A 26,288-nucleotide genomic window follows, 5' to 3' on the forward strand; every position below is an offset into this window, starting at 1 on the left:
CAGTGGTTCTTAACCTCTTCTGGCCCCAGACCCCTTTGCAAATTTGAGGAAGAGCACGTAACCTGCCCACAGAAAGTATTTATACACAGGCTTTTGCATACAATTTCAAACACCTCTAGGAGGTGTTTGGAGTTAATCCAAACACCTCCTAGAGAAGAGTCCCACTCTTACATATATTTGGGGGGTAATCTCATCTACTGCCATGACTTCAATCCTCTAATGACTGCTTTAGCTCTATAAACTCTAGCTCACATCTTGCTCTGGAACTCCAAACCTGTATTTCTATCTTTTGAATTTCTCCTTGGATATAATACAGGGACATCAAATTTTGGGGTCTAAAATATCAACACTTCACTGCCATTCATGAATCCTGTTCCTCCTTCATCAGGTACAGAAGAGACCAAGGAACAGGCCCAGCAGGAAGCACGGAATCTAGAAGGGCATACATATAGTCAGCTCACTACGGGAAGCTCAAGTAGACAATCATGAAGACACTGAGGGGTTAGCCTGCAACCGTGGAGAAACTTGGAGAGGACCCTGGGCAGAAAAGCCAGCCTACAGAAAATAACTAAGCAGATGGGCTACAGATGTGAGGATTCATGTGGTCAGAAGGAAAAGGAGGTAGAAAAACTTGCTGCCTTGCTTCCCACCAGCTTTCTGGTTCCCAGTTTCAGTGAAACTGCGTGACTTCACCTACTACTGGATTCTGTGAGCTAAGTCGACATCCTTCTAATAGAGTTTCTTATATTTATACTAACTTGAGTAGATTTTTGTTTCTTGTAAATAAACCACTCCTAGTGAAATAAAACACACATACACAGAAGTTCAGATCATAGTTTACAAAGGTACTCTCACTAGTGTACTACAACCAATCACATTCTTATTTTGCTCTAGAAACTTCTAGTGGCTAATTTGTTTCTGTAATTTTATCATTTATATTACTTCTTGTGCAGCTCCTATTAAAATATGCAGCCTCTACAGGCAATCCACAAAAACACTGCAAATATTTTTTTATTGTCATCTAAGAATAAATTTTTACCACCCTTCAATTTTAGCAGAAATGTAAGTTAACAAGTTAGCACACATATTCTTACTTAAAATAACTTTTAAAAATAGCAAAATTGCTGTAGGTTGTCAAAACATAATAAATTGGGTATACTTGATTCTGAACATGCAGAATATACAGAAAATATCTTAGAAAATAGGTATATATGATACATCTATACACACATACATATACACACAATTCTCTTATGTAGGCAAAACAAAATTAGACAAATGAAAACGTACTCTCAAAATAATGTTTTGGGGCGCCTGGGTGGCTCAGTGGGTTAAGTCTCTGCCTTCGGATTGGGTCATGATCCCAGGGTCCTGTTGAGCCCTGCATTTGGCTCTCTGCTCATCAGGAAGCCTGCTTCCTTTCCTCTCTCTCTGCCTGCCTCTCTGCCTACTTGTAATCTCTGTCTGTCAAATAAGCAAATAAAATAAAATAATAATGTTTTACTAACATTACTAACACACTAACCATCAACATATAACCACCTTACCAAACAAGACATCTCATTAATTTATATGTCTAATATGTCCGAAGAAAACAGATGTCTGCTGTCATCTAAATACCTTATGATTAAACTTCCTTAAAACTGTGTTAATGTTTGAATACATTAAAACAACACATCACTCGGTGTGCCAAATAAAACCTCTACTACTAACATCTGATGAAAGGTATGGTTAGGAAATGTTTTTTGAACAGTTTTGCAATGCCTATTATAAAAACACTCCTGAAGAGATCAAAGATATAATGTCATTTTCAGAAAATAATATCTAAGATAGGAAGCTGCTATCAAGTCACATTTCTCTCAACATTGCTACCTGAGGGAAACATCAAACAGTACTCAGGTGCTAGGAAAAAAGCACTAACACAAAATTCTTCCTGGTTCAGGAGTGCTAACTTCTGGAATGTCAAGTGCCTGACTATATCCTCTTCTGCTTCTCCAGTGTCCCAGCACAACCCACGCAAGATCCTTCATGGATTGTTGCATTATCGTTTCTCCAGATTCAGTGTCCTACACACTGATAAACACAGACAGACTGCTGGCTCCAGAGGCATTACATTACACCTATAAAAAATAAAATCCCAAATCCCAAAACGCATTTTGCAATTACAACAATAATAACTGACTCTTGTGAGAAGCACCATTGGATGCTAAAAAAAAAAAAAAAAAAAAAAAAAAGGACTGAAAGTTTGCTGGAAAACACAACCAGTATTTACAGTCTCCAAGTACTTCCCCAAAGATTACTTACTAATTATAAGAGGGAGAGAAGCTCATTACAGTAGAGAAACCTTATGCCACTTTAAGCAGGTGGAAGTTAACACTACCAATAATAGGGTAAATTGACTCAAATGCTTCCTGATGAAAACACGAAGAAGAACATGACATCACCTCTGTGGTGTTCTGAGAAAAATGCATACCCTAAAGCTAATCGGGAAGAAAGAGCAAACTGAAATTGAGGGACATTCTACAAAACATCTGGCCTTGTAGTCATTAAAAATACCAATGTTAAAAAAGACAAACACCAAAAAACTATTCTATTTAAGTGACACTAAAGAGACAGGATAATTAAATGCAATGTATTATCCTAGACTGGGACAAAACATATTTGCTACAGACAACAGTGCAAACAATAGACAAGGAAATATGAATATCAACTATGGATTACAGAAGCACATCATTGTGCTACAGTGATATTAAAAAATCCAGGTCCTAGGACATACGTGCTGAAGCATTTAGGGCTAAAGGATCATAATGTCTGTCACTTAGTCTCAAAATTCTTCAGAGAGAGAGACAGAGAGACAGAGACAAAATGAGAACATACAAATGCAGCAAAACGTCAACAAGTGGTCAATCTAAAGAAAACAGCACTAGTTCACTGCATTGTTCCTTAACTTTTCAGTAGTTTAAATTCTTTCCAATTAAAATGTTTTTTAAAAATAGAAGTTTTTTTTTTTTTTTCATATCTCCCTTCTCCTTTGCAACTGAGAGATGAAAACTACATCCAAGGGATAGGGGAGCAGGAAGCTGAACAATCTTGGTTCTTTTATGACCTCGTTCACTCACTCAGTGATTATACCAGCTCTGGATTTGCCTCGCCAACATGTACAGTTCACATTCCAGGAGAAAGATAAATCCCTGACATAATCCCTTCTGTAGGTACAGAGAATTCCAGGGAAATGTTCTAGAACTCTGATACCATGTATGTCTAAGGAACCTGAAGAAATAAAATTGTATTCAGATTACTGTGGTTGCATTAAATCTTCCTGCAATACTAAGGCATATGACCTCAAAGCTGACCTTTTAGCAAAAGCTCAGCCACTCCCAGGCTCCCAATTTCCTTTCTGGTGACACAGCTGGGGCTTCCCATGTGCAGCGTGCTGACAGAGTGCCTCTGCGTAGAAGTCCTCCCTATCTAGACTCATCTTCACCAGCTAACTCCTTCTTGATCCTTAAGAATAAGCCCGGGCATCATCTCCTCAGGAAAATTTCCCTTTTGAAGGCCCAGGAAGAATGAGCCACAATTCCCAAGCTCTGATGGCACCTACTCATACTTCTGCCCAGCCCTCATGACATTGCACTGAAGGGGTGCTATGTCATGTGTGCTATGCCCTTATTTTCTACTTCCTATCTATTTTAGCACATATTCAATCATCTAATAAATATTCCTGTCCATGTCTAAATCATCTAATAAGTATTCCTGTCCATGTCTAAATCATCTAATAAGTATTCCTGTCCATGTCTAAATCTCTGATTTAGTAGTAATAACTAGAGAGTAATAATACTCTGTATTTATTATTATTACTATATAATATATTATTATTATTATTACTCTGTAGTAGTAACTACAGAGATAACAGTAAACACTCCCTCAACTGGGAAAGTAACTGCTACAAATGAACAGCACAGTGTTTAACCAAATGCTAAAATATTTTCTCATAAGATATTTCTGGGCTGTTTAGCAAGGCAGAGGAAACTGTCATTCAAGACACTATTTTTGTTCAGGCATCTCCAAATACCTGCCCTTAAGGAAAGTGAGGCAAAAAGCTTCTGTAGGTACAGAGAATTACAGGGAAATGTTCTAGAACTCTGATGTGTATGTCTAAGGAACCCGGTCTTTTAGGAACACCACTGGCTCCTATTAACTCTTTTTTTTTATTTATTTATTTTCAGCATAACAGTATTCATTATTTTTGCACCTATTGACTCTTTATACTGAATTCATTTTTAAAAATAACAAGTGAGGGGGCACCTGGGTGGCTCAGTCATTAAGCGTTTGACTTCACTCAGGTTATGATCGCAGGGTCCTGGGATTGAGCCCCACATTGGGCTCCTTGCTCGGTGGAAAGCCTGCTTCTCCTTCTCCCTCTCCCTCTGCTTGTATTCCCTCTGTTGCTGTCTCCATCAAATAAATAAATAAATAAATAAATAAATAAAAATAATCTTAAAAATATTAAAAAAAAAAGTGAGGACTGGTGATGAACATTCACGGTGAGGGTTAGATATATAGTAGGTACCTAATGCATGACTGTATAATTCTTTTAAAAAGTAAATCTAATACAAATTTAATTAAAGGAAATTTACATCAAAAGCTATCTTTGTTTAGACGACAGACTTATCACCATTTTTTAAATGTATACCTCAAAATTTCAGTGGTGATGAAAACTTACCAATTCATTTGTTACCCATAAGATTTTGTTCCCCATCAAGAGAACATCTGGATGATCTACTTAAATGGAAACTAAGAAAATAATTCAAAAATTTAATCAAATCTCTAAGATGAATAAATATAAAGTTTGCTAAGTCTTTATCTAATTTTTAGCATACTCTATTCTATGGAGCTTTGATTATTTAACACACACACACACAAAGCCCATGAAACATTCATGTGACCAAAAACTAACTGCCCAACCCGCTGAAAGAGAAAGGAGAAAAAGCATTTAAAAGCCAAGCATGTTAGTTCATTTTTCTCTGCCTCCCCTTACTAGACAAGACTTTTCTTTTCTCCACACTTTACTGATCCTTCAAAACCCCAATCAGGTGTCTGTCTGTCTAAAAAGCCAAACCTAATGGAACAAAATAACAACATGAATTTGATCCACAGATACACTAGTCACATGCCCTTAAATGTGAAATCTGCATTTGATTTTACACTTAATTATAAAGTACAGCAACTCCATTGTCTATCAGTGGTTTTATACTCTTTATTGTCTAAATGCTCATTGTCTACCTCTTCCAAATGTTTACTTAGGCTCGTACTTTGCAACAATTTAGGATTTATGTTACGCTGCCACCTCCAAAGCAATTGTAATTAAGTGGTACATAGTGTCCAGACAAATTAGTACAGCCTCAAAACATCTCTAACTAGCAAAGTAGAAGCAATTTTAGCCACCAACTTCATGGTGAAAAACAGGCTATATAGAATTCTTCTTCACTTGGAATTGGTTTTGATATATTTTCTAATTGAATTATATTTGTTTTGGAAAAATACACAAACGTGATACTAAAAACATATTCAAAGATTCTTCCACTAAAAATGTTGTATGAATAATGTGAAAAATTCCAGCACCCAAAGGGTGGCCACAATTTTTTAAATTAATCCTGGAAAATGTTAAATCTGGAAATGTTTTATGCTTATTAAAAATCACATGGAATGTTTTAGTAACATGATTATTAATGATAAAAGGCTTAATGTAGATTTTTTTTCCTTCAGTTCAGTTCATAAGTATCTATTTTAATCACTGTATTTATGGCTATGTACTTACAGAATAATATACTAAGCAGACATAGACATTAGAGAACAAGTAGTATCACTCATACACTTGGCTTGGGGAGGTCTCTGTTACATTATATACCTACACATAAAATAACTGGAGGGAACAACACTCTTATAACTTATTATTCAGCTTAAAAAAAAAAAACACTGAAAAATAATCTAGAAACAGACAATTCTACACAAGATCCACTACCTACAAAATTCAGTGTTTCTTTCCTGAAGTCCTGAGCTGTCCATATGCACATACTGTTGCTTCTGAATTAGAGGCTGATTACATTTAAAATCATTCTGTAGGAGAAAAATGATGACATTTTATGATATTGAATTATAAAGTATAAACTGAGGGTATATATAAAAGTTCTCTAGAGTATGTTGTTACTGTTTATATATTTTGGCAAATTTATTAATATAAAATTCTGGAGCTGTTCAAAGAATAAGATGCACAGAACAAATACACGGTGGGTATGGGAATAGCATTTAGAAGGAGGGTTGTTAAGTGGGATTGACCTGCTCAATACCTCCTGAACTGAGGAGACATGCGTGTGTGCCTACCGTCCCCTCCCTCCCTGGCAACTCCAGCCCCCATCCACTCCCCAACCACATCAATGAGCATTTTTGTGTTCCATCATTCCATGTAAACATAGGAGAAGGGGAGAAACAACAGCAACGCTAAGACCTGCGATTCATGATACTTTTGAAATCAACCATAAAATCATGAAAAAGAATTAAGAATTTTCCCATGATACACAACTTATATAGCCCCTGTTACATAAACTCAAATCCATCTCTATATTATCAAAAACTTATTATTTAACTCCTTAAAATGAAGAATCAAAATAAAAATCCATAGACAGCTCAGTTCTATAATTTCATAAGTATCCAATTTATACTTAAAATGTAATTTTAAACACATTTAAAACAAAAAAATTCCATGCAGTAAAATATAAGTATTATTTTACCATATCCAAAATTATGATTTAGTCTCATAAAATACAAGCTTTAGAAGGAATGCAACATCAAAAAAATCTAAAAATCATGTAGGGTAGAAACGTGAAAGAAAATCCAGAATGTGTGGGAAATCTCAAAGTGTGGCCTAGGAGCAAACAATGAGTACAAATAAACATGCAAAAATGTCATGAAAAGCTGCTATTGCCATTGAGGCAGATTTCCATTCTACTTTGATCTATGATTATATTTTAATTATGCTCAACTAATTTCTTTCACTACACTGTACTAACATAAATCATTTATAAAAACTCATTTTAATTAAAACAAACAAAATGCCAGAAGGAAACAAAATCAATTCTGTTTTCATGTTTGTATCTGTGTGAAAATAAAACAATTCCAAGAGAATTTTGTAAGACTCAATCAATAAACATCTTTAAGACACAAGTGCCATATTTTCAGGGGGAAAAAAATCATTTACTTTAGCAAGTAGAAAGGCAGTCTCCACCAGCATGATTTAATGAAGACAAATTAGATACCTACATAAAGGCATAAGCTCAAAATCCTTTTTACAACTGGGAATATACTTTGCAGAAGATTTACTTTCCAAACTGCATTCTATTTGATCTCATGTTAATCTGACATTTAAATAAACCGCTATTACTTGAGCAATTTTCATACTCTGGCACAAAGAGACATGGAAATGTATATGTCACAACAAAATACGTGTCACAAAAAAATTTTTCTTTATATGAAAATTTTTTTCAAAACGAAAATGTAGAAAAATACTGACATTAAGCTTCTCCATCAAAGGAGATTTGTCATAATTAAAACAAAGTTAAAAGAGCTTAGCACATAATTAGGAGGAAAAAGGATATTCTCTCATCAGCTAGTCAGTGATAGAGAGCAAAGAACCAGTTTCTGGCTATAAAGACATTTATTTTTTTCTTTTGTAATCATATATTGAAAAATGTACCAAGAAACTAAATCAAGTTCCTAAATTCAAGGAAAATATTCCAATTGCACATGTCATCTTCAATGCATGATCATTTAAATAACGAAAATTTTCAACCAAAAAATTTTCTCCACTAGTAAAGAAAAAAGGTTAACTAACATTTTATCTCATACCCATCTTTTCTTCAACATCGGAAGTATATATCAAAAAAAGAGATAAACCCAACAATAAATCCTTCATGAGAAAGAACTATTAAAATGAATTTTTCTTATTGACAAAGCAGGATTTATACTTCAGCAACCTTAAATTCAACAAAAAGAGAAAGTAAAATTGTGTTTTACAGAAGGCAAATATAACTTTGCTGGTTGCAAAAGCCTCAAATTCTACTAAATGCAAACATTCTTTAAACTAAATTCAAGAAAGAGGCGCAAAGAAACCAAGAGATATAAAATTACCAATGAATTCATTTTTGTTGAAAATGTGGCCCATGGTAAAGTGAAACAAGGAGAGAAATCCAGTGGAGTATTCTGTTTTTACTGATAGCCTTGAAAATTTTTTTCCTCCTGCTAAAGAGATAAAAACCATTTCTAGTGCCCTCTGCCTTGATTCCTTTCTTCTTGCACTGAGTATATGAAAACAAGTAAAAACACCTCCAGTCCATCAGGTGCAGATAGCACTAGCTCTGAAATCTATCCAAGTTCACCTACTTGTTACCTCAACTTTCGGTGTTCTAGTCCAAGCCACTAGCCATCTCTACTCTCAACCACAATGAGAAATCTACTAAAATAGTCCTTTGCTTTCACACTTACCCAGGTATAATCCACTCGCCAGAGAGTAGCCTAAGAGATCTTCTTAAAACATGTATCAAATATTCTCATTCTTCCATTTTAAAATTTTTCAATGGCTTTCAACTCATCTTGTAAAAGGAAGAGCCAAATGGTAGCCCACAAGACCCTACATGATCGGTTCCCTGAGAGCATCTTCTTTCCCATCTAGTTCCATGCTGGCCCTCATACCACCCTCAAATTAAAGTCTCTCACGCGTGGCACTGTTGACAGACTGGGCAGGACACTTCTTTGTGGTGGGGGGCTGTCCATGCATTTTAGGATATTTAGCAGCACCCCTGGCCTCTACCCACTTATACCAGTAGACCAGCACCCCCCATTGTCTCTGGACAACCAAATATGTCCCCAGACATTGCTTTTAAAGAAGCCAAGCTTCATGGTCCTTTCCTTCTCATCCCCTTTACCTGAAATGTTACCCCTAATACCTGGATTGTATGGCTAGTTCCTTATCATTACAGTGCCAGCTTAGCTGTCTTGGCCTACTCGGAGAGGCCTTCTCTATTCGTCCTATGTAAAGCTGCACCTATTTCCATCATATCTATAGCCCAGCATTTCATACAGGGTACAAAGTCCTCAAAGGTGGTTATTGAAAAAATGCAAAATGTATTTATGAAAAAAAGTGCTTAAGTGGCAACATCTTAATATTTCATGTATGATGCCACAGCAGCGCTCCTGGATAGTCCCCTATACTATACTGCCTGCATCTTTCAAATGCATGTCTTCTAAAGCACCATTAATTCTTTCCTTGGAGGTACTGGCAGTGTAACTGCCAGTTACAAGGAATGTGTATTTGTTCACTGTGCCTTAACAAAACAGCCCAGCCCTAAAGCACCCTTCCAAATGGTGAAGCACGGAGAGGTACATGACCTCTTCAGTAGAGCATTGGAAGCACGCGACACCCAACTCACAGTGAAAAATAGCCAGAGCAAAGGGAATTCTGGTTTGTTCCATCATGGACACAAAAGGCTCACCACTGTATCTAAACAATCACTCTTCAATTTATCTTGTTTTAGGTAGGTACAAAAGGTCCATAACTTTTATTTGAAAAATAAAAACAAATGAGAGGAAAAACTGACTTCCATTACTTCAAAAGCAAAAGGCTATAATGAATGAGATGTGAGAGAGCTGAATCTTAGTTGATCAATCAGCTTTTAGTGTTTTCTTTAGTGTTTTCACATGAACCAGTAAAAACCATTTAGGTTAACCATATGCTGAATAGTTACACTGTGCAAAATTGTAAAGCCTCTGATTAGTAATCCAGCTGGATTCCATTCAACTCCAAAAAAGCTGGATTCCCTTAAGCCACAAATATCCTTTTAGTTAATCCTAGAATTGTTTTTGATATTAGTACTGTGAATACACATTTTTTGAGAATATCAATGCAGTTAGTCTTCCCAAAATGTTATCATTGCTCTTGATTACTAAAATATATTTCTAGATATTTCATCAAAACTGCTGATTTAAAAAACTACCCCTCATCAGTGCATTTATCAGAGAACCTTTCAAAGGGACAAGTGAGAGCTTACAGATCAGTATGGGAGAGGAAAGAAAAAGCCAGCACATACCAGTTGTGCACCATGAGTTTCTGCACAGCCAGAAGAGCATTGTAGCGAACCTGCTGGTCCTCGTGGTGCATGTGGTTCATGACCAGCTGCTTCCCACCAAGCTGTTCAATGACCCTGTGGAATAGAAGCCACTTTGTGAAGATGCTGCAATTCCTTGCTAACTCACATTGTTAGTCGGTAGAGAGCCCATATACCAGAGCGCCAAGGGATTTTAAAGAGAGAAGTTCCCATATAGGTGAGTAAACCAACACGTCTTTTTCAATATCATTTTCCCTAACCCACAGATTTAACATATTCAAGTATTTTCTCTTTTGAATTCTTACTGGGGAATCCAGCTGTTATTCTCATTTCCTAATCCAGGCAAGTATCCTCTACCTGGATACCTCACAAACTATTGTAGTATTCTAGAGTACAGTTTTCTAAGTTGTTGAGTATTAAAACTGATTACCAGTATTTCTGGCCTGCTTAAAAGCAGTATACTGAACACCACCTAATGTCTGTAACAGTATCAGATCAGCATTAAATCCACCAGTTGCCATGCTGTGAGCAAGGCTCAGAAGACAAAAGCAGGGAACACAGGGTTAAAAAACACCCGGCAGAAGTCGTGTTAATTTCCTAAAAAAGACTTGATTTATAAGATATCTTCCCTTTCTTGTAATGAAGAAAGATGCCACATGACCTCCTGGCCAGTGAAACAGAGGAGAAAATTCCTACTGTCAAGAGCACCAAGGTGATTGACAAATGACACTGCTTTTTATCACTGTGTCCTGTAATACCCTGAAAAATCCAGTTACCATAGATGCAAATATGAAGCGAAAATGGTGATTTGCTTCATGAAAAGAGGTTCTCTGTTTGTTGCAAGGGTGCAGCTGTGGCTAGAGCTGTGGAGGCTTTTAACCCAGCCCAACAGTGTGGAGTCTTCGGCCCACACCCTCTAGTGGGCACCACCATCACTACCACACAATCAGCAATAATGCAGGCAGGGCTTTGGTGGTTGCAGACAGTCTCAAGGACGGGTGGATGGCAGTCAAGAGTGTGAGAGAGGCTTTTGTCTGTAAAGCTTTTTATACTTTATTATTAAAGCACCTTTAAAAAAAAAATACATTGAATTGAGGGGGGAAATACAGTATAAGTATACCCAAACATCAGTTGAGTGCTTGTTATGCACCAAGTACTATGCTTTAAAAAGTTGCTTACTTATCTAACACCAGCTCTGCTCATTATTGGATAGATTACATTAAGTCATTTAACCTAGTAAACTCCTTCCTGTCAAGTGAGGGGAACAAAGACACCTCTTTCATGGCATTGCTATGAAGACCAAAGGCCATAAAGCCCTGGTCCCTGCAATATGGTACGCCCATGTCTGTTGTTATAATGATAATGACACTGGTGATGGTGACGGTGATGGTGGTGATAAGGACACAGGGGCTGCTTCCCTTAAATCCATTCTCCTCCAAGCAATCTTCCCAAAAATATGAATTATCACTTTCCCTGCTTAAAACAATGCCTGACTGGGTCCTTCACAGTCTGACTTGGAGTCACAGTCACACACCTTTGCTCTCTGCACTGACTCCCAGGCCTTCTTTCAGGTCCTTCAACCACAGGCTCTTGGCACATGCCATTTTCTCTCCCAGAAGCTTTCCCACTTCATGTAACATCCTAGTATATAAAGATAACTTCTATGCACCTTTAAGATCTTGCCTCAATTGCCACTTCCTCAGAGAAGTCTTCTCTCTGCCCATATTAATCCCTCAAATATGCCCTTTCATGGCGCTATGTATCTTTGCTTGTACTCACCTGAGTTGCAATTTTACACCTGACTGACTTTATAAAATATTAAATTTGTCTTTCTCATTATACAAGAAGATCCATGAAGGACAAACTATGCATGGTGTTGCTTACCCTATGTTCCCAGGGCTCAAGACAGAAAGTCCTCATCAAATATCTATTAACTAGATTATTGTATCTTCTTAATATGTACTACATTAATAACAATATCTATTATCATCCAGTTTATTTTTATAAAAATGACATCATTAAAGGACAAATAAGCCTTCAAAAAAATACCCTTTTATTGTAGTAAAACTGCCTAATGATAACCCTCCCTCAATTGCTCTAGCATACTATTACCAGAATCCCAACAGCGAACATTTACGCACCACTTACTACCTGCCAGTTGTTCATCTTTGCACTTTCCATTATTAACTCTTCCAAGAGTTTTTAAGTAGCCTAGGATGGCAATTGGGATTACTAATGGAAAACAGAAATTTAAAAGAAAAACATACAAATTAGGAGTAACATTCAGGACAAAAAGTCATAAGGTCCAATATGCCTTTTTCTCGCATGTGCTTAGAATTATCCATTGCCACACTAGAAAATAATGATCTCCCTAAGGGGATGATTTAACTAGATATCAGTTTACCTAACATTTTTGTAATCATGTTAATTTTGTGGAACTGCTAAAACTCATAGGTATACATGTACACATGGTTGATAATAATATGGAATTCCTTCTGCCTCAGTATCACTGAGATGCCAAATCAGTAGATATCAGACACTAAAGTGAATCTGTGAGAGAACATCACATACAGAATTCATAAAGAATTCTAATAATTTTTAATCCCCTTGGGGAATTCTATGTCAAATATTAAAGGATCCAGGAAGGAGACGGATGATTTGTATGTGCTCTGTGGAACGTGATGAACCACATGGTAGGTCCCTCCCCAGCAGAAAAGAAAAAGGTGGTGATGGCTTCTAACTCCATGCCAAGGAAACCACACACAGAGACAAGCACATATTCCCTGCAGTGGCCCAAGCCTGAGAGGTCATGGTAATCCACAGCAGCAAAGTAGAGGGAGCCGCATCAGGATCAGCTAACATTCCCAGAGCCTGGGGATACAAAGAAGTTTGAGTGGCACCACGAGCCAGATAAACACAACACCCAGCCTAGGAGAGCTGTGGTGAATGGCCCAGAAGAGGTACCTCCAATATACCCAAAAATGTGCTCCAAAGAAAAATTCTCAGCTTCAGACATTTTTCAGGTGGAAAAACATTAAGCAGCCATCAATAATACCAAATAAAAAAATCCCTGCTTCTCCCTGTTGCCTCCTCCTTCCCCATTCACAGCCTCAGGAAGACTGAAGCAGCAGTAGGTAAGCTCAGGGTAACAGAGCCAGGAGGCACCTGGGTGGCTTGGTGGGCTGCCTTCGGCTTGGGTCGTGGTCTTGGGGTCCTAGGATCATGCCCCATGTCGGGCTCCCTGCTCAGTGGGGAGCCTGCTTCCCCCTCTCTCCCTGCCTACTTGTGATCTCACTCTCTGTCAACTAAATCAATAAACCTTTAAAAAAAAAAAAAAAAAAAAGGAAGAGAAAGGACTGTGGGCCTGCACCTGCTGCGGGCATCACAGATAAAACAGAGAAGTACTATTTTTGAATAAGTAGCATGAAGGGCTACCAAATGTCTTCAACCAAATCATTTTTGTGATTTAAAATGATCATAGGGCTGTGAGGGTAAAAGTCATAACCCACCTAGGTTTTCATCCGAAGGCATGAAAAGATTATTAAAGGGGTTTGGGGGGAACAAATGTGAAGACATTGTTATTTCACCACAACCTCTTATTCAACCAACCAATCTGGTATTAGTATGTATGAGCTACTTTGGGGATGGGGCCTGGCACAGCTGGCTTCTTACTCCCCCTAGTAAAGGTAATGCCTCTGTCTTCCCCTGCCTGTGCCTACTCCTTCCAGGGGATACTTCTGTGCATGGTGATTTTGCAAGCAGGAATCCATGACACACAAATCCACTTTCTTTTCTCTTCCACACTGGTTCAGTGCCACCTGGAGCTAACGGGTTCAGTAACAGGAAGGCCATCTGTCTATTATTGACTTTCTCAGGGAAGATTCTATTTTGGCCTCTATCTGTTATCTCCTTTGTCAAGTTTCTCAATAGTCTGGAATTCAGACAAGTAGGAAGGTAATTATTTATTGGGCCCCATCTGGATCCTCCAACACATGGAAAATACAGCCGATTCTCATTATTTATGGAGGTTGTGTTCTATAAAGTCACCATGAATGCTGATTTAGTGAATACTGAGACTCTTAGGGGAAACACAGGATTATGGTCCTGCAAGCCTCTGGTCATGACATTCCCAACAACATTTCAATACATAGCCTTGTTTTACAGGTTTTTGTTTAAAGACAACTTAACATCTATTGTCGATTCATCAACAATGAACTCCTAGCCAACAGCACCATAAATCATACTAGAATAAGCCTTATCTAACACATGCACCTCCTCCCTAAGGTACATCCCTTCATGTGCTCAGGACACCAGACAGCACTTCAGCTTGGAGGCCATTTTACACAGTGAAATCACCAAGAAAAAGCACAAAAATGCAAAAAACATGGCACTAAACAAATCTCAAAAAGGTCACCAGTTTATAGTGTAAGAACTAAGACAAGAAGGCTGAGCATTGCCTTCTTGGACTTCAGTTGTGTGCCCTGCATGTGTCTAAAAATGATCTTGAAAGCATGAATATTAATTTAAGGATTATCCATAAATTTTATTTTTTTTCAGTGTTCCAAAATTCATTGTTTATGCACCACACCCAGTGCTCCACGCAATACGAGCCCTCCATAATACCCACTGCCAGATTCACGGAACCCCTCACCCCCCTCCCCTCCAAAACCCTCAGTTTGTTTCTCAGAGTCCACAGTCTCTCATGGTTTGTCTCCCCTTCCAGTTTCCCCCAACTCACTTCTCCTCTCCATCTCCCAAAGTCCTCCGTGTTATTCCTTATATTCCGCAAGTAAGTGAAACCATATGATAATTGACTCTCTCTGCTTGACTTATTTCACTCAGCATAATATAATTATATATAATTATACATAAATTTTAACAAACAGGGAAAGTCACAAATACAGAACCCATAAAAAACAAGGATTAACTATACATGAATAAACATAATCTCAAAAAGCCACCATCATATGTATACAATATGATGGGTTTAAAAAATCAGAGATCACATACCATTTATAACAACAACAACAGCATTTTATACACGCTGGGCACAAAGCTAAGCATATTTTTTTATGTCATGTAATCCCCACAGCAAATGTGCTGCCTACCCCTCTATACACTGGTGTTTTTGACATTTTGAATCCTTGCCCTTTATATTATCTTCTCATATTACCAGCCACAAGTAAATTTTAAAGAATTTTGCTTTTAATAATTTACATTATTATATTTATTCATTAAGCCTTCATTTCCAAACTCCAGAGATTCCAACAGATCTCACAGAGGGATGGACAATCTCTACTCCATGGAAATTCAGTGCTATAAAATGAAAAGACATTTCCTGTCTTCTAAATTTAATTGAAACACCAATTACTTTCAGATTATACAGATGTCCAAAATCATTGATGCTTGAAAAAATAGTAAGAAAAGAATCTTCCCAGTTAGTATATTAATACAAGACATCATTAACACAAGACACCATAAAAAGGCAGGACAGTTGAATGATTTAATTTAGGACTTAGATCCAAGTACCTTTTTCATAAGGTATTATCTAATAACGGAAAACTTGCTAACTGTAACCGAAGCAAGTCCAGTCACTAGCACATTAGGCTTTAAAGACTTGCAATATTTAACAAACTCAGTATTGGCAAGAATTTTTTTTAAGTGACTGAGAGAGGGGTTGGATAGAGAGAGAGAGAACACACACAAGTGCATGAGTAAAGGAGGGGAGGATCAGAGGGAGAAGCAGACTCTCCACTGAGCAAGGAGCCTGATGTGGGGCTGATCCCAGGACCCCAGGATCATAACCTAAGCCAAAAGCAGATGCCTAACCAACTTAGTCACACACGTGCCCCCTGGCAAGAACTTTTAAGAAATGTGCAGCTGGTGAACAGAGAAATGTAATTTTAGAATAAACTTTAAATATCCTAAAAAGCACAGCACTATTTCTGTTTGTTCTAAAGGTCTTTTCCCCTCTTAATGTAGTTCTACAATATATAATAGAGTTACATAAAATATCTTGATAAGGATTCTACTGTTCAGGATACTACTCATGGTTAATGAAGTTACATCACACTATAACATATTATGATTCCACAACTTGTTGCCAAAAATGGTTAAGTTGCATGTACTTAAACACAAGTAGATACTTGCATATCTAAGAAAATAATGCACCCTCTGGAGTTTGTAAGTTTAATAACACAGAAATCACTATTTTGTTCACTATTTTGTATTATTCCATTTTGTTCCCCTTAAGAAGGTCATTAACATTTTTAAAAATAAAAATAATTTAGGTAAATATTTACCAGGTTTCTAAATGGGAACATTCCTTCGAAGCTTAAAAGTGGAAGAAAACACAAAGATTTTTCACTGCAATGTAAGCTTCATGAGACAGTACTGAGAATGGTGCCCAGAATACAACTGATGTCAAATAAAGCCTTAATGCCTAGTGAATTAATGAATTTGACCATATGGTAACTGACATTAACATGATAAAAATTTTATGAAAAAAAATGAGGTAAACAGCAAACTTTGAAAATCTCTATCTCAAACGTAGCAGCTAAATTCCCACTAAGTCACATAAATTAAAGTACAAATTAAAAGTAAGTGGGTAGGAGAAGAATAAATGAAACAAGATGAGAATGGGAGGGAGACAAACCATAAGTGACTCTTAATCTCACAAAACAAACTGAGGGTTGCTGGGGGGAGGGGGTTTGGGAGAAGGGGGTGGGATTATGGACATTAGGGAGGGTATGTGCTTTGGTGAGTGCTGTGAAGTGTGTAAACCTGGTGATTCACAGACCTGTACCCCTGGGGACTAAAAATATATGTTTATAAAAAATTAAAAAATTTTTTTAAAAATTAAAAAAAAAAAAAAAAAGCACCAGGTACCGGTTTCCCCCATGAGAGTTTAAAGAGAAATGGTAACACTCATTGCTGCAGAGAAGGTGGTAGAGATGCTATTCTCACACAATACTGCTTGGAGCTTGAAGTCCTCTCTAATAATATTTTTAAAATCTCAGGGCGCCTGGGTGGCTCAGCCATTAAGCGTCTGCCTTCGACTCAGGTCATGATCACAGGGTCCTGAGATAGAGCCCCAAATCGGGCTCCCTGCTCCTTGCCAGAGGAAGCCTGCTTCTCCCTCTCCCACTCCCCTTGCTTGTCTTCCCTCTCTTGCTGTGACTCTCTCTGTCAAATACAAAAAAAAAAAAAAAAAATCTTTAAAAAAAAAAAAGTAAAATAAAATAAAATTTCAGAAGTACTTATATACGTTCTTTCAATGAATGTATTTAAGGGACCAGAAAATAATCAGAAATATCTGCAAAGAGTTACTCTGTTTTTATAATAATGAAAAATTGGAAACATACCAAATGGTCACTAGTAAAACTTGAGCACACTGGAATACATTTATCTATAGGCAGCATTAATATATATGTTTTAAAATTTGTAGATGGGAAATTACCATGAAAAATGAATAAAAACAGGAGATAAAATAGGAGATATTACATGATCAATACTCTGGAAGGAAAAAAATGTATGTATAGAGAAAAAAACCTGAAAATGAATAAACTATTACTTTTACCTCAAAACTAGAGTCTTGTTTTTTCATTATTCTTTTCTGCATTTTTCAAGTTTTCTATAGTAACTTGTTACTTTTCATGATAACTCTAACTTAGAAAAGATAAATGAACAAGTTATTAATTTTTATTTGTACATACTATGCTAGGCTTTGTACAAAGGGAAACAGAGCTATTTACCTCATACAAAAGTGTGCATTTTAAGAGAATAAGCAGGAATTCTTTTGATAGCTCTTTCTCTCAACATTTACTCTGCCCTACTATGGTCAACGATATGCCTCATCAGATATAGTTCCTCTTTTTGAGAGCTCAGAGACCAGTTTCAGTGGGGAGAGGGGATATAATGAGGTGATCATTATGTATAAGCTGAAAAGGGCTATGGATATATATACTGAACACCGAAAGCACAAAAAATTGGACAGATACTGTGTTTTGTTTTAATGGCAATATACTGGTTTTCCAGATTAAAAAGAGAAGAATTTTTTTATCAGTCGTATTTTTACTTGAAGAGATAGAAACTTGCCTACCTAATTAAGACAGTTAAAGAATCCCTGAAAGCGGGGCGCCTGGGTGGCTCAGTGGGTTAAGCCGCTGCCTTCGGCTCAGGTCATGATCTCAGGGTCCTGGGATCGAGTCCCATATCGGGCTCTCTGCTCAGCAGGGAGCCTGCTTCCTCCTCTCTCTCTCTCTCTGCCTGCCTCTCTACCTACTTGTGATCTCTCTCTGTCAAATAAATAAATAAAATATTTAAAAAATAAATAAATAAATTTAAAAAAAAAAAAAAAAAAAGAATCCCTGAAAGGCAAGTACAGCTTGAAAAGCTGGGGAGCCAAGCGTGAAGGCTGTCCAGACTGATTCACAAGCAAGCGACCAAATTAGCAGTCCAGCAAGTGTGCTACTAGGGCGAGGCACAGAACCTTAAGTTTCCTCTGCTCGTCCCAAGACACAAGTGCTACGGTCTCCCGTCTTCATGGAGCCCAGCCACGGCTACTGCCTTAAAGCAATGCCTGCAGTACCCACTTCCCTCCACTCCTCATTCCTGCCAGAAATCTGGGGCAGCGAGATCTGATTTGCTGACTGAGGCCATAAGCATGTGGCTGGAAGCAACTGAGTTTAGGAAAGCATGCTGCTGGCATTTTTATCTTCTCCAACGAAAGGGAGCACATGCTTTGGAAGGTGGGAATTCCTTGAATATAGGAAAACTGTTTAGATGTTGTACTACTTAAAAGAAAAAAATAAATAAATAAACATGCACTACAGTATTCGAGGCAGAGAGAGGGAGGGAAGTGCACTTGCCCAAGCCCTAGGAGGGTCTGATGGGGCTCTGGGTTGCTGTTGCAATGTTCTGCTGCCTGGGAATTATGCATGCAAAGGGGGGATGCTCTCTTCGGGACAACTCTCAGGCGCTAGTCATCAAAGTGTGATTTCTGGGTGTTCAGCAGGGCCACAGGTGGTCTTGTGCTTTTCAAGGACAAAGCAATGGAACAGTTTTATTCATATCCCATCATACACACACATTTGAAAAATAAGATTAATGAGTGGTGTTTGTTTCCTGGAAATTGTATCACAGTCTTAAAGGCTGTGGGTCCTTCATAAGAATTGAACTGGCAAGTACAGTTGACAGAATAAATTCATTCGGATAGTTTACTTTCATCTTATTTGCATTTATTGAGGGCACTTATTAAATTTGCTGTTGGGGGGAAGTTATGTTCTCCACCTGAATTTACAAAAACAAGTTACTGAATCGAAAGGGTTTCTTTAAACTACAAAAGGAGTCATGAAAATAACAACAAATAGGTAAAACAACAGTAAATAGGACTCCATTTTGAATATCATATGTAGATCTGCACGCCAAGACAAATCTCAGTGTGATGAAAGAGAATGACAGATAGGAAATACGGCAGTATTACTACCTAAATCTTCATCACTGGACCAGCAATATATTCACCTGTAGTCTCCAAAACACTTTTGATATGAAACTTTATCAACTGATTGATTTTATTGTTTGAGATGGAGAAAGGGACAAAATTCAAAAGGAGGGAATGCCTGCTTTGTGATGAGTACAAATCATTCCCAAGAAACTTGTAAAAAGAAAAAAGTCCACCACAAGAACACTATATTCTTAGAGAAAGCCAAATTTCCTTATTAAGTAATGTTTAAAATCACATGGTATCAAAAACATACAGTGGAGTACAGCTGAGCTTTAAACAACATTAGGGTGGAGGTGGTTAGGGACACCAACCTCTCACACAGTCAAAATCCACATATAATTTTTAACTCCCCCATAAGTCAAGTACTAATAGCCTACTGTTGGACAGAAGTCTTACCAGTAACATGAAGAGTCAATTAGCACTCTTCATATAGTATATTTTGTATGATACACCATATACTACATTCTTACAATAAAGTAAGCTAAAGAAAAGGAACTGTTACTAAGAAAATCGTAAGACAAAATACATTTACAGTACTGTATTATAAAAAATCCACATACAAGTGGACCTACACAGTTCAAACCAATGTTGTTCAAGGGTCATCTGCAATTGCTATGGTGCAGGATAGCAGATACTTAGCAAATGGACAAAATTACTCATTGAACTAGTACTTACTATGTGTTAAGTGGTGTTTTAAGCACTTTACATATGAACTTATTTAGTTCTCATATTCAGAGGAGGAAACTGGCACAGAGAGGATATATGGCAAGGTCGTACAGTTACCAGGTAGCAGGGCTGACATCTGAACCTAAGCAGGCAAGTTTAGTATATGCACTTAACCACCAGGTAATTCAGTACAGATGACTGTGGTGCCCATTAGCTATTAGCATATGTACTGTGCCTGTATGGAGGAGATACTCCTGATTTCTCTGGAGGGCATAATGTGGACAAGAAGTTGTTGGACTTAGTACGGACAGAGGACTAGTTACGTTTGCCAGGGAGAAGTAGTGCTACATGGACAAAGAGATTAACTCAACTGGACCTTGCCTGCCTACTAATCTTGTCAGTGTTAAAAGAAATGCAAGTGTGAATTTGATCAAGTTATAAGAACTGAGTGAAGAAAAACATGGGGGAGCATAAGACTGCCTTTCTAAACAGAAATATGCCATTCTTTTTTCTGGGGGTGGGAAACTTACTTTCTTTGCTCGTACTGTTTTTCCTCAAGCTGTAGGAAAGGATAATTATTGGTTTCCTCAGTATGTGATACATAAGACAGCACTTACAGTGATAAATACCAGTAAAAATCCTTTCCATTATTCTAAGCAACTTAGCAATGTAGTAGTCATCATCTGAATAGGTTAAAAAATATCAACATCAGAGTGCCAGGATGGCTTAGTCGGTTAAGCATCCGACTCTTGATTTCAGCTCAGATCAAGATCTCAGAGTCCTGAGATCAAGCTCCACATCAGGCTCTGTGCTCAGCGCAGTATTGCTTGTTCCTGTCTCTTTGCTCTTACCCCACTTGCCTTCTCTCCCTCCCTCTCTTTCTCTCTAATACATAAATAATCTTAAAAAAAAAAAAAAAAAAAAATATTGGGACACCTGGGTGGCTCAGTCAGTTAAGGAGCTGCCTTTGGCTCAGGTCATGATCCCAGGACCTTTGGATCAAGTCCCACATCTGGTTCCTTGCTCAGTGGGAAGCCTACTTCTCTGTCTGCCTGCCACTCCCCCTGCTTGAGTTCTCTCTGTCCCTCCCTCTCTCTCTCTCTCTCTCTCTGACAAATAAATAAAATCTTTTTTTAAAAAAAGTATCAACCTCAAATTTAAGATACCAACACAATTTGTTAAGGTGACTGATTTGTAATTAAAGTGGATATATCATTGAAAGTTTGAATTTTTCCAAATCTAAATGTTTTTATTTTATTCATGAAGGAAAAAAAATGAGGACTATAGTTAAAAACCACATCCACAAAGCTACAACTGAATTTAAAGAGATACTTTTATATGGCCAACTGCAATCACAAAGTAGATTGGGAATTTTTTCGCCTCTGCCTCACAAGTAGCAACATTCAATTTCCCTGCTTTTACATGGAATGGGCCAGTCAACTTAATATCTGATGAACTGTTAAAGCAGGTTTCAGGGAGAAGTCCTTCTGAGTCCACATATGATCTGAATATCCAGAACTATCTGCAAGAGGCTTAAAACTGTTGTAGGCATTCCTGCCAACTTACTGTAATGAGTTAACATTTTTTTAAATTTAGTAGCAATAAAAAAGAGAAAGTGAAAAGAGACCTTGACTTATGCATGACTCAAGCATTCTGTTCTTGATACCTTGGTAAAAGATCATGAACAAAATAATTCCTATAATTGACATTAAAGAGTTATCAGTACTTCAAACTATAATTACATTTTTTGAGTATTGATTAATTTTATTACTGTTTATTTCAAACTGGGGGTCTGCAAAACCACCAACAGTCTATTTATTAAGTTTGAGAAATACTCCTATGTAGGAAGATGTGGGAATGACTTCACAGAGAGAATGAGAGTCTTCAAGGGGCTATGTGATGAGGAGAAAATAATTTGAAAATATATTTCAAAGAAGGAGGAACAGAAAACTGTAGAGAAATTAAGTTACTCTGAGATAATACTGGTGAGTGACTTCAAAAAAGAATGAACATACTAGTCCATGGATCCATGTAAGCCACTGGAAGGACAAAGAAAAATAGTAGCAGCGCCAGCGCTGCAGGCAGGCAGGCAGGCATGAATGAGTGAGTAACTGTTTGAGAAAGTGTTTTAGCACTGAGGATTGGTGCATATATGATACCAGCGATATGTAGTCTGAAGAAGTTAAGTATGGTGTCCAAGATAATCCTTAACTGGGGGAGACGATTGGAAGGGAAGAAAAGTAGGGATGTGGTAGAACTGGATGATGTGAAGGCATAACAGGTTTCTGATTAGCAGTAGATACGGTGTAAACTGTGTATCCATAAGACACAATTGAAGCCCTAGGGTTCAAGACATTGGAAACAAGTCAGTACTGTAAGAAAGTAAGTTCTTAAATAAGCTTTTCACCAGTTTTATGATTTTAGAATGAGAAGATTTTATCTATATTTGCTTTTTCCCTTTCCAAAAGTATTATAAATAAGCGATTATATCATTATGAAGGATTCACCTATCCTCTCTGTTTTTCATGTTAAACACATCTTAGGTGTGCCTGGGTGGCTCAATGGGTTAAAGCCACTGCCTTCGGCTCAGGTCATGATCCCAGGGTCCTGGGATCTAGCCCCACGTCGGGCTCTCTGCTCAGCAGGGAGCCTGCTTCCTCCTCTCTCTCTAGAGTGTCTCTCTGCTGACTTGTGATCTCTGTCAAATAAATAAATAAAATCTTAAAAAAAAAAAAAACACATCTTAGATGGGCTAAGGACCTGGGTTATTAGCTACATTTATATAAAAGCAAAGTTCATCTTTGTCTTATCTGAAGATTCTCAATTTTTCATAATAAAATAGGCTATTTTATTTTTTTATTTATTTTTTATTTATTTTTGGTATAACAGTATTAATTTTTTTTTTATTTTTAAAGTGGTATTAATGTTAGTTCTTATCATCAAAGTGTCAAGAACTAAAGGTCTTAGCTTTCATCCCACTTGCAAGCTAGCAAGTAGAGCTGCCATAGTTTCATGGAGACCTGTAGAAGACACTGAGACTCCTGGGTCAAAGATAAATGCTAGTTTGTTACTCAAGGCAATTGCAGTAGCAAGAATATTAGAACTTTGTGCTGGTTCCCCAAACCACAATTTCACAGGAAAACATGAAGAGAATTCAATGATCCCTGCATAAACAGTGTAAAGAAGAGGAACCCTGAACTTAGAGAACCCAAATCCCTCCTAATGGACAGTAAGCATCCTGCCCTTTGCTCCCAGGAAGACAACCATTTGAAAAGAGCATTCAACGTGCAAGAAGGACAGAAAGCTGAGAGAAATATCTCCCCACATATAAAATCTTCATTTATACTTTATCTTGCTTTCTGGCAAGTTTACCTATGAATATACATCACTACAGTGGTCACTGTGATTAATCTGGCTGATGCAGGCTGGAATCAAATCCAAGCATCAGGATAAAGCACAGTGATCTTATCCAAGTCCCCCCAAGGTCCTGGATCTAATCAGCTGGAAAAACGCCATAAACCACCAGGGTCTACTTAAAATTCATGGGCTTTCCCCTTAAGTTTCTGTAGTGACCTTTACACTTGGCATTAATCCAAGTATAGATGGATACTTTATAAAGAATGTGCAGATTCTTCCTTGGGGCAAGAAGGAAGTCTAGGGCAATTCTGTCAACTGGCCAGTGCCAGTTTTGTTATTCTAAAATCTAAAATTTGTTTTCTCATTCTAGAATCATAAAACTGGCACTGTCAATTTGGCCATAACAAATGCTGGCCAGTGAACTGAATGGCCAGCAAACTGAATGGCCAGCCAATTGAGGCTAACTTGAATGTCTTCCAGGGTTAAGGTAGTATCACTAATCACTTATTTTTGGGAAACACCACCGAATCACCAAAGGTAGTTCCTTTTATAGAGCTCTCCATGTTCACCTGAGGACTGTATGATCTACTGGTAGTGTTTCCTTAAATAGACAGAGGCTACTTATAATGTGTAAGTTACCACTCCTAATGTGTAAGTTACTATGGTTTGGGGAGGGAAGCAAGTTCATGCCTGGCCTTCATACAGAAGACCAAGAACATACCAAGGACACTCACAGCCCCTGGAAAGAAAGTGAGATCTTCATCAGTGGTGGTGGTGGGACAGGGGGAGGGCAGACAAGCTGACAGTGCCCTCAGTGTCACTTCCAGATGGATGGGTGAACCTTAGGGGTCTCAGTTGAAGTCAAATACCTGAGTCTAGTCCCAGTTTTAGGAAAGAATGACCTATTTGTCTATGGTACCAGATAGGCAATATTTCTCTGCCCTGTGGAATGGTTAAGAGAGGCTCCAGGATGGAGGGTTGGGCAGACAAAAAGAGCTACTGACAGGTATTTTGCTTGGAAGGTGCAAAAGCTATTATTATCCCTTCTGTTTCCAACAGACTTCTCAACAGGTTAAAGGGAATGGCCATCAAATTGTAGCAGCACTCTCTGGAGGTAGATGACAGAGCCAGCAGTCAATTAAATATAAAGTGTCCAACAGTGGAGAGATCTCTTGTGTCTTTCTTCATGAGAAAAGCTATAGGAGCAATTCCCTGAAAAACAAAGATCAGTAATATTCTCTCTCTCCTGTGTCTCTATTTTTCTCTGCATGTGCTAAAGCTGTTACCCTTCACTGCTACAAAATCAGCAACTATAACTTCACTTATTTTACAGCCATTTGATTAAATGTATCCAGACCTCAGTTCACAAGAAGGGCAAGAGCACTGCTATAAAACTTGCCGAGATGGGCGATGGGAGTGATGTCTGCTAGATGGCTGAATAAGACATCCTTCACATGTATCTCTCCTCCTCAAAAGCAGTAATTTGCTATCCATCCATGGAAAACTGCCCTCCTGGGAACTGTGGGATACAGATAGGGACTATGAAACCCTGATGCTCTCTCCAACTGAAGAAAGACATTTTGAGAGGGCAGGATCACACCCAGGCAGCTGATTCACTGACTGTTGCCCTGGCTACAAACCCAGAAACAGCTCTAGAACCCTGAGAATTCTACCATCCCTATTGGCTCTGATTCTACCAAAATAAGGGGCCCTGGAAGAGTCACACCTACCCATCCATCAGCTAATAGGCACAGAGACCTCAGTCCCAGTTGTGTGGACCCTGAAAGAGCCTTTGAACAGGCTCCAGCATCTCTCTGCTGAGTTCTGGGAGTCCTTCCCTTACCCAAGAAGTAAAGCCTTTTAAACTTTGTCAAACAGATTCTGAAAGGGTCCTATAACTGGTCTCTAGCTCATTCTGGCCAGTCCCCAAACACACTTGCTGGCACAGAGACCCAGCAAGAAACTTCTGGCTGCAGCCTTATAGATTCTGAGGGGTCCTATACATGACTCTAGCTCCATCACAGATGGCCTGCCAGCAGGCCAGCCAGCTTCAGGGACCTAGCAAGAGATGCTCTGAAAATACCCCAGAGAAGGTAGAAAGGGCCCTATATTCAGGTCCATCCCTTCCCAGCCAGTCCATGAGCAGTACTGCTGACCCAGAAAACCAGTGGGAGACACTCCCATCTGCACCCCAAGATCCTGGAAAGGTCCTATACTTGGTTCAATTCCCTCCAACCTGCAGTTACAGGCAGTCCTCCAACATAGGGACCTGGTGTGGGACACTAACATCTGTGCCTCAGGATATCTTGAAACAATCCTATACTCAGCTTCAGTTCCTTCAGCCAAAGTCAGGGAGTAGTTCCACCCACCCAGGGACCTGTGGCACAAATACCCATCTGTGTCTCTAAAACCAGATATGCAGACTTCAGTTGTGGTTGGGACACCTGAATCAGACCTGGAGCGTGGTTCCAGTCCCTCTCAGCCATGGCCCAGGGCCTATCCTGCCCACCCAGGGATCCATCAGTGACCAGGTAGCAATGCTCCCTGGGACCTGCAGGACCCATCCACACACCTGGTAAGGGGATAGCTAAGGACACAACTGT

The 26,288-nt window shown here is 38.3% G+C and overlaps 1 protein-coding gene across 3 annotated transcripts in view; it reads right to left on the reverse strand.

The window, feature by feature from the left end:
- Nucleotides 1–26,288, reverse strand: part of ATP6V1H (ATPase H+ transporting V1 subunit H) — a 145,407-nt gene that overhangs the window by 37,466 nt on the left and 81,653 nt on the right. For all 3 annotated transcript variants that reach the window (XM_059392853.1, XM_059392851.1, XM_059392852.1), the window contains one exon: nt 10,140–10,253. In XM_059392853.1, the coding sequence (XP_059248836.1) occupies nt 10,140–10,253 (114 nt within the window). The remainder of the gene's footprint in view (nt 1–10,139; nt 10,254–26,288) is intronic.

Source organism: Mustela nigripes, chromosome 3 (genome assembly GCF_022355385.1).
Source record: "Mustela nigripes isolate SB6536 chromosome 3, MUSNIG.SB6536, whole genome shotgun sequence".
Classification (NCBI taxonomy): domain Eukaryota; kingdom Metazoa; phylum Chordata; class Mammalia; order Carnivora; family Mustelidae; genus Mustela; species Mustela nigripes.